At 40.9% G+C, this 14,042-nt stretch overlaps 1 protein-coding gene across 1 annotated transcript; it reads right to left on the reverse strand.

The window, feature by feature from the left end:
- Positions 1-527: 527 nt before the first annotated feature.
- On the reverse strand, positions 528-13,176 carry LOC121550028 (5-hydroxytryptamine receptor 5A-like). Its single transcript, XM_041862092.2, has 2 exons — positions 12,366-13,176; positions 528-1,076 (listed from the first exon to the last, which is right to left on the reverse strand). The coding sequence occupies exons 1-2, from the start codon at positions 13,095-13,097 to the stop codon at positions 744-746; spliced, it is 1,065 nt and encodes a 354-aa protein (XP_041718026.2). The 5' UTR covers positions 13,098-13,176; the 3' UTR covers positions 528-743.
- Between the last annotated feature and the right edge of the window lie 866 nt (positions 13,177-14,042).

Here is a 14,042-nt window from a genome sequence, read left to right on the forward strand (position 1 = left end):
ATCTGACATCTCCCATAAGGCCTGGAGCAAATCGGCTTTGATGCATCTGTATAAATGTGTCCCTGGAGAGAAGTGCCATTGTTATGGCTCACCTGTGTCCTCTCACTGCAATGCAGTGCTGGATTGACTGGCACTCTTTAACTCCATCTGTGATTCAAGCTTCAAACATACCCAATGCAAAAACATCATAAAAGTTCTGAAAGTCTTTGAACACGCTGCTTTGCAAGAGCTTAGTTGACGGCAGAGTTGGGATAGGTGCCGCTAAAAGAGCCTGTGCTGGTTTGTCAGATGTGCTCTCGAGCTCTGTCAGAGCTAGCATCCTGGTGTAGTGGCTGTTCGTGTGGTTCAGCTTGAGCCTCAGCCCCATTCTCCGCCTCTGCCTTATCCCCAGCCTTAGTCATGGCCACAGGAGGCTGCTGAGGGGAGGATGGCTCATAATAATGTCTGGAACAGCACGGATGGAAGGGCATCAAACACATGGAAACCATGTGTTTGATGTATTTGATACCTTTCCACTTATTCCGCTCCAGCCATTACCACAAGCTCGTCCTCCCCAATTAAGGTGGCACCAACCTCCTGTGGTCTTAGCCTTAGTCTCCAACCCAGCCTCAGCCCGTCTCAGTGTCAAATGAACAGAAAATGATGGCCAATGTTCTGTGGTCAGAGACGATAGGACGGCCACTCGCTAATTTGAACCGTTATTTGGCACGGTCAGTTTTGTCCTCCAGCCCTCATCCCCAGCCTCAGTGTTGGCAGGAGAACAGGTTCCTCAGGGCGTTGTTGTAGTTCTTGTTGAAGGCTGTGTAGATTAACGGGTTGAAGAAGGAGTTGGAGTAGCCCAGCCACAGGAAGATGCTCTTCCAAATGGGCGGAATGTCGCAGTGGCACAGTGGGATGATGAGCTCTGTGAGGAAGAAGGGGATCCAGCACAGGACGAAGACGCCGATCAGTATGCCCACCATCAGCGCCGCCTTCTTCTCCTTCTGCTCACGCCACGTGTCGCCGTCCATCTGGAAGGTCACCGTGGCGTGGCGCACCGTAAACACCATCTGGGGCTGCCGCGATGCCTCCTTCACCTGTCAATCAAACAATCAGTTAGTCAATCCAATCAGTCAACCAATTGATACTGACATTACTAGAAGAAGTTAAAGAACATACCAATCAATTGGTTTTTAATTGCAGGCTTTCAGTTTTACATTTGTTCATTTTACCATAACTTATTTTGTTCTCAGTCAATCAGTCACTTAGTCAATCAAACAATCAACCAATTGATACTCATCAGTAAAAGAACCAGCCAATCAGTTAGTTAATTGAGCAACCAGTCAGCTTGCTGAACCCTATGGGCAAGTCAATAAACATATCAATCAAAAACAAGCAAAATAGTGTCTGATGAATCAATCAGACACGTTACAAGTCATAAACTACAAGCCCAGCCAGAACTCAAGCAGGTTTAAAAAAACAAATAAAGCAACACCTAACGGCACAACACCTCTCCTTCATGTGACCTACTTGTTGTGTGTATGTACTGACATGTCTGTGTAACTGATATACGCACACACACACTACATGTTCATGTTTTTAAACATATGTAAATTGTAAAGTATTTTGTCTGTAATGTCTTTTTCGTTATATTTCGGACCCCAGTAAGACTAGCTGTCACCATTGGTGTCGGCTAATGGGGATCCTAATAAATCAAATCAAATCAAAAGCCATCAGCCTCACACAGAGAGTGCTGTTAAACAGAATAAATGGAATGAAAACACCATGCAAATACAGAGATGTATAAAGAGCTTAGTCAGAACTAGTTAGCGTAGGTGTGAAAAAGTAGGAGAAATCAATAAGTGTCAGGAGGCCTGGGAGACGAATGGCGAGAGTCATTCCATTTACAGCAGAGGATAGGGGTTAAAAGCATAATGCCTAGGGGGATGTTGCTGATGCCAAATTGAGGGGTAGAGTATATTGAACCCTGAGGTACTGTGGAAAAAGGGTTTGCAGTTTAAAGGGACAATCTAGGATTGTTACATCAATTTGTGTGCTTTAATGACATATATCCATTGATTCTTGAAGAACATAACTCATAAATGCCTCACAAACCTAGTTCAACTGTCTTACCACATCACAACCCAAGATTCATTATGTACTTTTTATCTCATGCATGGCCAGTCCTTGCATCCATAGATCTGTATGGATTTGAAATTGGTTACATTTCTCTAGCCCCATCCCTCAGCTGTTTACCAAAACAAGTGTCCACTTTGTTGTTGTTCGAATCCCAGATTGCCTATTTGACAGTGTTTATGCATGTAATACTTTAAGCACAGATATCTGGGACTGTGATATATGAAAGCCTGACTCCTGTCAATAGATTAAGGTTTTCTTTTGTGCCGAAATGTCAAATGTAATTTTCAGACAAAAAGGTAGCTAACTATCAGTCCCTAAGTGACTTAACTACATTTTTGTGGAATTTAAAGACATGCTCCGGTAATTTGGCGACTAAGAAAATATTTTTGAAACCTCCCACATTGGGCTGGATGTGTCAATGTGTAGTTCATACATGCATAATCTATGAGCAGAATTACCTCAATTAGCCACGGAATCACTCGTTTTGAAAGCGACTGTTTTCTTGAAGCTGTGCCATGACATTTTCCCTACATTTCCCCCCACGTGGGCCAGCCTCCTAGCAATTCGAGTTCTAGCCAATGAGCTTTAGCCCTTTGAATTTGAGTGACAGCAAGCATGAGACCTGCCCAGTGTTATCCAATGAGGTTGCAGTGCGGGCCCAATAATTCAGTGGACACAGAAGAGAGAGAAAGAGAGAGCAATGACTTGGTGCACATATCTGCACATACAGTGCCTTCGGAAAGTATTAATGGAATCCTTGACTTTTTCCAATTTTTTTTACTTTACAGCCTTATTCTAAAATGGATTAAATAAATACAAATCCTCAGCAATCTACACACACAATACCTCATAATGACAAAGCGAAAACAGGTTTTTAGATTTTTTTGCAAATGTGTTAAAAATAAAAAACAGAAATACCATCTTTACATAAGTATTCAGACCCTTTGCTATAAGACTCGAAATTGAGCTCAGGTGCATCCTGTTTCCATTGATCATCCTTGAGATGTTTGTACAACTTGATTGGAGTCCACCTGCGGTAAATTCAATTGATTGGACATGATTTGGAAAGGCACACACCTGTCTATATAAGGTCCCACAGTTGACAGTGCATGTCAGAGCAAAAACCAAACTTTGAGGTTGAAGGAATTGTCTGTAGAGCTCCGAAGCAGGATTGTGTCGAGGCACAGATCTGGGGAAGGGTACCAAAAAAATTCTGCAGCATTGAAGGTCCCCAAGAACACAGTTGCCGCCATCATTCTTAAATGGAAGAAGTTTGGAACCACCAAGACTCTTCCTAGAGCTGGCCACCCTGCCAAACTGAGCAATCGGGGGAGAAGAGCCTTTGTCAGGGAGGTGACCTAGAACATTGACATTTTAGTCATTTAGCAGACGCTCTTATCCAGAGCGATTTACAGTTAGTGAGTGCATACATTTTTCATACTAATGGTCTATCTGACAGAGCTCTAGAATTCCTCTGTGGAGATGGGAGAACCTTCCAGAAGAACAACCATCTTTGCAGCACTCCACCAATCAGGCCTTTATAGTAGAGTGGCCAGACAGAAGCCACTCCTCAATAAAAGGCACATGACAGCCTGCTTGGAGTTTTTCAAAAGGCACCCAAAGACTCTCAGACCATGAGAAACAAGATTCTCTAGTGTGATGAAACCAAGATTGAATTATTTGGCCTGAATGCCAAGCGTCACATCTGGAGGAAACCTGGCACCATCCCTACGGTGAATGATGGTGGTGGCGGTATGATGCTGTGGGGTTTTTCAGCGGCAGGGACTAGGAGACTAGTCAGGATCAAGGGAAAGATGAACGGAGCAAAGTACAGAGAGATCCTTGATGAAAACCTGCTCCAGGGCACTCAGGACCTCAGACTGGGGTGAAGGTTCATCTTCCAACAGGACAACGACCCTAAGCACATGGTTAAGACAATGCAGGAGTGGCTTCGGGACAAGTCTCTGAATGTCCTTGAGTGGCCCAGCCAGAGCCCGGACTTGAACCCGATCGAACATCTCTGGAGAGACCTGAAAATAGCTGTGCAGCGATGCTCCCCATCTAACCTGACAGAGCTTGAGAGGATCTGCAGAGAAGAATGGGGGAAACTCCCCAAACACAGGTGTGCCAAGCTTGTAGCGTCATACCAAAAAAGACTCAAGGCTGTAATTGCTGCCAAAGGTGCTTCAACAAAGTACTGAGTAAAGGGTCAGAATACTTATGTAAATGTGATATTTCAGTTTAGTATTTTTTAAATAATTTTTGCTTTGTCATTATGGGGTATTGTGTGTAGATTGATGAGGAGAAAAAAAACAATTCAATCAAATTTAGAATAAGGCTGTAACGTAACAAAATGTGGAAAAAGTCAAGGGGTCTGAATACTTTCCGATTGCGCTGTATGTGACAGTATGCAATTTTCGGGGACCACTTTTAGCCCGTGAGTGCTACTTTCAGAACTACTGGCTATAAAGCATCCAAAAGTTCCGGAGAATCTCTTTAAGACATGCAAACGAAAGTAATGCACAAGACATAAGCAATAACAATGGTGTTTGATGTTGTTTGATAGGCTCAACTGGATTAAACATAGCTGATTCCGTTTGTATACCAAGTAGCAGTTGTCTAAATATCAATATAATTTCCTATTAGAACACAGTGGTTCTACTCCACTGAGCCATACCAGGGGTTGGGGATTGCGTTTAGATATGGGTTGAAAGTAAGCCCCCCCTGAAGTCCACTCAGAGATACCCTACCGGAAATGGTCATGTTAAAAACGTGTTGGAAATACAATAATTACACAGTAACAAATTTCATTGTCACACAAATGTCATTGTACCACGTAAAAAATGTGTTCAACCTGTCTTTGTATTCCCAAACCCCTGCAAAGCTAGCATTTGTTGTTCCTAAATAAATGTCAAATGTATTGGAAACAGGTTATGAAGTCAAGTCACATGCCATGGAACATGTTAGAATTTCAAACGGAATGTGTTAATCGTGTGTGACATTTCCAGTAGGGCTCCGATCGCGGTCTGCATGCTTCCTTGTGTTGAGATGTTTTCACGCCAAATATTCACGACTCCTATTGTCCATGCTGTTAACTGGGCTGACCTTGAGCCAAACACCCATGTATACAAACGGTCATACCACAGATAAAACAGCCTGACTTTTCTTCATAGAACATTAATTGACTAAACGAATTCAGCTGAAATACCACAGTCCTAGGGGGTGATATTTGACTGTCTAATTCATTTATGTGAAAACTAGAGGGGGTGTCTACTGAGGGTGTGTATGGTGATAAATATTCATGCTAGGTGCCAATTAGTTTCTATTGTTTGACTGTTATTCTAATATAATAATAATATGCGACTTGTTGTTGTGGTATAATAGAATAAAACATACGAAAGCTAAAGGACATTTTCCAATGACCTACCGGTCTATAAGAAGTCTACTTTCAACCGTCTCTAAATCAGTGAAATAGCCGCTTATAGTCTTAATACATTTTAGCTGTTTTGTACCAGCCAATTCTCTCCGCTTAGTATCTTAACAAACCTGACAACCTTAAAGGTGTATGCTGCGGTTTGCCTTTTTAATATAGCCAGAGAGTAGAGGCCAGGGTTTGGGTCATTTCCACAAATTCAATTCTAATTCAATTCCCTCTCCCTATAAATTCCATCAATTCTAAGTCAATCCAAAAATACAATTCCTAATTCAATATTCTGCCACAACAATTCACATAATTCAGTTCGCTCTCTATACCAATTCCCTGAATTTACATTCCTTCACTTCTTTCAACTCAAGCCAAACTGAACCCTACTACCTCAACTCATGGCAGATTCCAAAGACCAACTTTACCTATTAACGAACTAAGAGGGAATATTCCTGGTAAACCTCTAAATGTCTCCTGAATTCTGAAAACTCTCAGGAATTTAGGGATTTAGCTTAAATTGTTAAATATATAAAATAATACAATAAGATGCTTTTCATATTAAAACATACAATCATAAAGATGTAAAACATTATCCAAAAAAACTCATCCAATTAGTGAATATCATTGATAAACTAAAGCTGTTTAATTTGAACAGGATGAAATAATGCTGAAAATGCAAACTACTCGATTCCACTCGGTAGTGACTACTGTATTATTCAGTATTGCATTTTACTGTTGTTTTTTCCTCTAATTGGTTTGGCACATTGTGGGAAACAAAGCTCCATGCTCTAAAAACAATTACAAAAATCACTAATCTTTTTTTTTATGAGATAGGGACACACCTAAAACACATTTGCTTCACATTTTTTATATTAAAAGAAAACCCTTTATGTAACATTTACACATCATGTTGTCAAGTGCTTAAATGCATAGTTCGAAACAAGATTCATGATAGAAATTAGAGGTTCTTGCAGAGCTGTGGGCATGTGGGCAACAATCCCTGCAACAAGCATATGTGTGTTTCCCCAGACCAGGGTTCAGTTCCTGTCTCCACCTTTTATAATATGTGTATGTCTAAATAAAGCAAAAATACTAAAGGTAGAGTGAAAGTCCTTCTCCATAAATGAGAGTTGTATTCATTCAGGAGTTACATTAACACTCAGTGGTGTAAAATAACCTGAGTGTTGGTGTTAATAACCAGAGTTTCATGTGATTGTGTAATTCTTACTCTGTATAGAGTTAAAGGTTGAGTAAGTAAAATATGTGTCCACAAATGTACTGACATTTCTATTAAATCTAAATAGTTTATGATTAGTGAATGCCACAATGTAGTTATTTTGTTAGGTACTTCTCCCTATTAGCTGACATTTTTCAAAGCCATTTTACCTGTCACACTAGCTGTTCAGTTCATACAGATTCACAATTAATGGGAATGTCGCGCAATGCAGACGTTGACTCCCAATGAGGCACATGTTGCTAGGTAACCCCTCCGTGGCTAAAACCTGTGTGAGAAACATGCTAACAAAGGTTTGTGCTATGAAACTAAATAAATACTGCACTCTGACCCACAAAACTTATTTGCTAGATTCATGATAGTGTTGTTAGACAAAGCAAGAAAAGTGAACTTCAAAACGTGATGTCGTTTTATTGGAATTTGCAACTGTTGTTGGTAAGTAATGAATCAGCTAGCTTCTGACATGACTTACTTCATCTTTAAACACACAGGCACTCAAAACCACGGCCATCATTATTATGCAGGTAGATGTTTTAAATTGTTTGTTTCAATATCTGTGTATTTGCATGTACATTGATTGATTGATCTGATGATTTTCTAACTAATACAATCGATTTGTAGTTGGACTTATTGAACCCGTTACTGAGATGGTTGTTCCAGTTTAAATGGTTAAGGTAGTCTCATTTGTTCAATTCACCCTACCTTAGCAGTCATTCTTAATGCAGGTTGTGGGTGATTAAAAGTTTACACGCATAGTAGCCTTGCCGATATCCCGACCAAAAGCCCTAGACCTGACTGATGATCAATCAATGTGATTTTGCTTCACTGAATCTCAGTCTGTATATCTGGTTATTTTAACTCTGGCTTCGTTTGCTAATCTACCAATGATCAGACACATTTGGCACGCTATAATGTAGCATATATCAAGTGTATTGTTTTGCTATTGGCTCATAGGTAACTTGAAAAGCCTGTGGAAGTTGTTAAATATTGCTATTATTTTCTGTGCGTATCAAGATGAAGATAGTCCCAATTTATAACCCTATGCCTGCTCTCTACTAGGTGTAGAAGGGCTTACGCCCAGGTGGTGCAAGAGGTATAATTTTTAGGTCTGACGTAAAGCGCATTTAATATCTGACGTAGAGTTACGACCCACATACGACCAACTGGTGCAACCAGCCCCAGTTGTTGGATATCCTAACTCTGGCTGGATTCCAATAGGAATTACATATCACTTTGCAAACCAGCATAATGTGACTTGTCCAATGTGGCCTACAAACCAAGACCTTCAGACCTGTGTGTTATGGTAAAACTAGGCTGTTGAGGTACAGCCTTATGATATAATATGTGACGTATTGTCATAAAGGGATCGATTTTAAGGATACAATATTCACCCTTTATGACAATACATCACTTAGTGAAGGCTACAGGACTGGTAGGAATTGAATGCAACAACCATGTCTCTGTCACCAGCAAACACAGTTTGTTCACTCTAAAGGCACACTAGTTCACTCTAAAGTTCACTCTAAAGGCACACTAGGATATATGCAAATATTTGCATATATTTGCATATATCCCAGGGTGCCTTTAGATTGGACAGACTTTAGAATTTCCACCCATGATTGTGTTTATTAGTGACAAAGACTAGGTCATTGCATTCACATATTTTCAGCTTTTATCTAGAGTTCCATAAAATGATGTGTTCATAAGTGTGTTCAAAAATCAGAAGGTCCATCTTTGATTATCTGTTATATTCATATCACAGCAATAATAATTATTTGATTTGCATACCACAGCGTTTAATTTGTGGTTGCACTTTGGCTGAGGAGGCAATGAAGGCAATAGCAAACTGAAGCCAGACTAATTCGTGATAAAATAAGACAAAAATGAAGAAACCAAGAACCACAAAAATCCAATGGAAAGAGACAGAGAGAATTGTTGTGGCTGCATGTATGACAACCTAGGGGAACGAGCTCCGCCCCGTGGAAATGTGCAATTCAATATCATAAATAAATAGCTGTCGTTGCTGTGACTATCCCAAAAAATATTGTCATTGTGGTTTCTATTCTGATCTGCTGTATCAATGTCTTTGCTACAATGTTTCAGCGCTGTTTTCAGATCCATGGACAGCGCCCCTATACAATGTCTCGATCTGACATTCAATTTTCCTATGCATAGACCAGACGTGCGCTGTTTTCAGAACCATGGACAGCCTCCCTAGAAACCAAGGTTCTGGAACTATCAACCAGCACTTGGGTAGCTTTGCTTTACATGGCAGTCAATATGAATAGAACTAACTACCAGAGAACGCCTAAAATGTCACGACAACCAGTGTTAGTGAACGTAGCATCATGTTTTGTTGAAAAATTGATGGTTTGGGAAATAATCTTGATTTTAATGCTGGTACCAGTTGTATAAAAGCGATAATACATTTGAGTCCATGTGTTATGACATTTTTATCATACCCTCTCATGTATTATTGCTTATTTGCTATTCAGCCAAATGGCAGATTTACAACATTTGGAATAACTCATCACCCACCTTTTGCATTCAGACTGATTATAGAAGATAGGGAACATGAAATTGATAGGACAACCTAAACCATATGAACTGGCTCCACCATCTCAATAACAGGTGCAATAAATCCAACCACTAACAGATCAGGGTATATATATATATATATATATATATATATATATATATATATATATATATATATATATATATATATACTATATGTTATTTATCTTTGTGCTGCATTATATAAATAACAATCAATGTGCATCCAAATGTGCAAACAAAGAATTACAAAAAATGACTTCCAAAACAGCATGCTGGGAAGTGTTAATCAGCCTCCTGACACCATTTCAAATGTATTTTTCCAAAGCTAAAACGCAAGCAATACAGAATAATGTAATAAACAATCAGAAGGTCCATCTGGAAATGGAATTAAGCCCCGATATACACTGAGTGTACCAAACATTACGAACACCTGCTCTTTCCATGACATAGACTGACCAGGTTAATCCAGGTGAAAGCTATGATCCCTTATTGAGACAATTGAGACATGGATTGTGTTTGTGTGCCATTCAGGGGGTGAATGAGCAAGACACAAGATTTAAGTGCCTTTGAACGGGGTATGGTAGTAGGTGCCAGGTGCACCGGTTTGAGTGTGTCAAGAAATGCAACTCTGCTGGGTTTTTCACGCTCAACAGTTTCCTGTGTGTATCAGGAATGGTCCACCACCCAAAGGACATTCAGCCAACTTACATTTACATTACATTTACGTCATTTAGCAGACGCTCTTATCCAGAGCGACTTACAAATAGGTGCATTCACCCTATAGCCAGTGGGATAACCACTTTACAATATTTTTTAAAAAATTTTTAATTTTTTTGGGGGTAGGGGGTAGAAGGATTACTTTATCCTATCCCAGGTATTCCTTAAAGAGGTGGGGTTTCAAATGTCTCCGGAAGGTGGTGAGTGACTCCGCTGTCCTGGCGTCGTGAGGGAGCTTGACACAACTGTGGGAAGCATTGGAGTCTACATGGGCCAGCATCCCTGTGGAACACCTTCGACACCTTGTAGAGTCCATGCCCCGACAAATTGAGGCTGTTCTGAGGACAAAAGGGGGTGCAACTCAGTATTAGGAAGGTGTATATAAACAAGGCATCCTTAAGGGATAGTCCACCCAAATGTCATAGTTCATAGACTGCTTAAGGGTAAGGAAACCAATCTGTAATTTGGGTGAACTATCTCTTTAATTGGACCAAAATAAACTAATTGGAAATATACTGCACGTCCTCATTAGAAAACATTTAAAATATAATGCATAAACAGTACTGTATATAGTTATATTTCTTTGATCAAACATTGTAATATGTGTTCACAATTACTATGTTGAAATGATTTAAAACAACGTTTGCATTTAATTTCAATGCTAAATACATAAACTCCAGTAACTGGAATTTGCACAATTATAATACAATTCAAGTTGTACTATTCTAAATTCCAATTCGAATCCAATGATGATTCTTGTTCAATTCCAGATCAATTCCAATTCACTTCCAATTCAGACAGTCTAAATTCCAATAAAATTCCAATTCCATTCCAATGATGATTCTTGTTCAATTCCAGATCAATTCCAATTCAGACAGTCTAAATTCCAATTAATTTCCAATTAAGTTGTTTTTAAAGATTGCTGCAATTACAATTCAAGTACATTCTCCACTTCATGCTTGAATTCCAGAATTTAAAATTCAAATCAAATTTGGAATTGACCCCAACCCTGGTGGAGGCAGCACGGAGGCAGCTCCATTTGAACAAGTTTGGGCATGTTGAGTGGGTCTGCATCCCAAATGGAAGCCTCTTCCCTATTTAGGTTACTAATTTTGACCAGAGGTTATAGGGCCCTGGTCAAAAGTAGTGCACTTTATAGGGATAGGGTGCCATTTGGGACGCAGCCTGGGTCTCTGGTCTATGCCCAGGGGCCTTGCTGATTAGAGAGAGCCGCTGTGGTGGGGAAGGTACAGTGGCCTCTAGTCTTGTTAAACATGCTGGGTATTTATAGGCCACTGTGCCTACAGTATTGCCATTAATACCAGCCGCCTCCTTCACTTGTCACTGTCTTCTTGTTTCTTCCATGGATTAAATGCCATGGGTGAAATGTCTCTCTGTGTGGGGAACACATTGTCTCCCACCCTCAGTGTGTGTGTGTATTTGTGTGTGTGTGTGTGTGTGTGTGTGTGTGTGAGATATATATATATATATATATATATATATATATATATGAGAGAGAGAGAGAGAGAGAGAGAGAGAGAGAGAGAGAGAGAGAGAGAGAGAGAGAGAGAGAGAGAGAGAGAGTTTGTGAAAAAAAACCCAAAGCTCCTTGAAAAAAGATATAATCCTTGACATTGAGGATTGTTCTTGCATGTTCATGGGGATTTGTGTAGTTGTGTGCGCATGTGCACATGTGTGGGAGCCTATGTGCAAACATGCATGTGTATATGCCTTCATGTAAATTGGTCTGTTGAGTATGAGATACAGTACACACTGACAAGCGTTAGAGAACAATGCACTTCCCACAGCCCTGCAGCACCATCACAACACCATCAGAACACAGCTCAGAATGTATTGTGAAGATGACATGATTTTCCACTAATTGCCCAGCAACCGATATGAGAGCTATATCCTCATCAGTCGATAACAATGTGATATGCACCTCAGGAGCAAATATGGGAAAGCTATAATGATACTGATATCATTGAGGTATATTCAGATAATGATTCAGATCGTGATTGAATGTGCAACCATTATCTGAACATTGATCAGGGTTGATTAAGTCCGGCAAAATTGCCAGAGGAGCTTTACGAGTGTGTCAATGTAAAAATAAGGTAATGAAATGATCTGATTATTAACGCCATGCTAGCCTACTAGTAGTTCATCATGTGGATCCCACATGAAACAACCAACCATCCAGCAGGCAAAACTAGTTGAAAAATACATCATTACAATCAGAAACTGGTTGGAATAACGCCAATCCAATCAGTTTTACCTGCCTGGCATGAGGTAAAACTAGGGCAACAAAAGTACCTCAATCACCTCAGCCATAGGTGTGATGGTGTTGGTCTTGCGCGAGCCGATGCGGAACTTGGCCGCCTTGTAGATCTTCCAGTAGACAAAGAGCACCACGCACAGCGGCAGGTAGAACGCTCCGAAGGTGGAGAAGATGGTGTAGGAGGGTTCCTGGCTCACCTGGCACTCCATGCCCTCCTCCGAGTAGGTCTCCCCCCAGCCAAACAGTGGCGACAGGGAGATGATGGAGGACAGCAGCCAGGTGAGTACGATCATCACATTGGAGATCCTCTTGCGAGTCTTGAGCGTGTACTCCAAATGTCTGGTGATGGACCAGTAGCGGTCCAGAGCGATGGCGGTCACGTTCCAGATGCTGGCCGTGCAGCAGAGCACGTCGAAGGAGATCCACACTTGGCAGAGCACGCGGCCCAGCTTCCACAGCCGCCCGTTGAGCTCGTGTACCAGGCTCAGCGGCATGACCAGGGCAGCCACCATCACGTCTGAGATGGCCATGGAGGCCACCAGGTTGTGGGGCACGCGGTGGAAGGTCCGCACCCTCAGGATTGTGAGGAGAACCAGGAGGTTCCAAACAAAGGTGGCCACCACCAGCATGGCTAGCAGGGTGAGGGTTAGCACGCTGAACACCGAGAACGGACGGTAGAAGTTCCCTGCTCCATACCCCAGGTTATTGCTATTGGCCCCGGCGCCGCTTATGTTGGCGGTCACTAGGCTCACATTGGGCTCGGTCATGTTCAGCAGTGTTCAGCAGCAGTCACACAGCCCAGCTGGCTGAATGTGGTCAGACAGGTCTGTCACAGGGAAGGCTTCTGATATCCTGCAGTGTAGAGAGATAGAAGAAAAGCTTATTAGGGGCTCATCATTACAGATTGCGTGATAGAAATGTAAAGGTAATCCCGATTGAGCCGACATATGAAGCGTACTGTATTCTGGTGTGTCATAAAAGACGCTGTTTGGTAATTTGCTCACAACACTAGAAAGCTGGTCGAGTCTCATTTCAACTGTCAAGTAATATGCCTACAACTTTCATAGTTGATTGTGATGTCCAGTTAATAAGCCGCTGAGGTCCTCCACTACATCTGTGATTCTGACTAAGAACATAAATATTCAGTTCCAACGCCCAACTGCCAACATTCATTCTCACAGAAAGTGCATCACATATGAAAAGATCTACATGGAATACAGAATTTAGTGTTTGTAACTTTTGTAGCTTTAACAAGGCTTACACAAGAGTATGAGTTCCTCAACTGCTTATGCATAAATCCATGTAATATAGCCTACACCTTCACAATAAATCCATTATTTATTTTAGACAGGTCTAAAGAAGCATGATATGAAGAAAATGTAGTCTATTTCAGAAGAACAACATAGCATACTCTGAGTTGTCCTTATGTTAGGTCCTGATGTGGCTATGCCAAATGGCTGTGGGCTACACTAGTTCATTTAGCAGGCAAGATTTGCTTAGAATTCCGTGGCATTATTTTATAGTATGAATAATACAATTGAAAAAAGCTGAATAAAATAGAAAGGATATTTTCTCCAAACGATTTGAGGGAGTGTGCACATACGGCTATTCTGTGTTGAGCGGTTAACAAATAATTAGGTATTCCTATATGCTTAATTTAGAGTTATTAATGTAACTTTAGTTGTTCTACAAACGTTGGGCTATAGGGTTTG

Source organism: Coregonus clupeaformis, chromosome 34 (assembly GCF_020615455.1).
Source record: "Coregonus clupeaformis isolate EN_2021a chromosome 34, ASM2061545v1, whole genome shotgun sequence".
Taxonomy (NCBI): domain Eukaryota; kingdom Metazoa; phylum Chordata; class Actinopteri; order Salmoniformes; family Salmonidae; genus Coregonus; species Coregonus clupeaformis.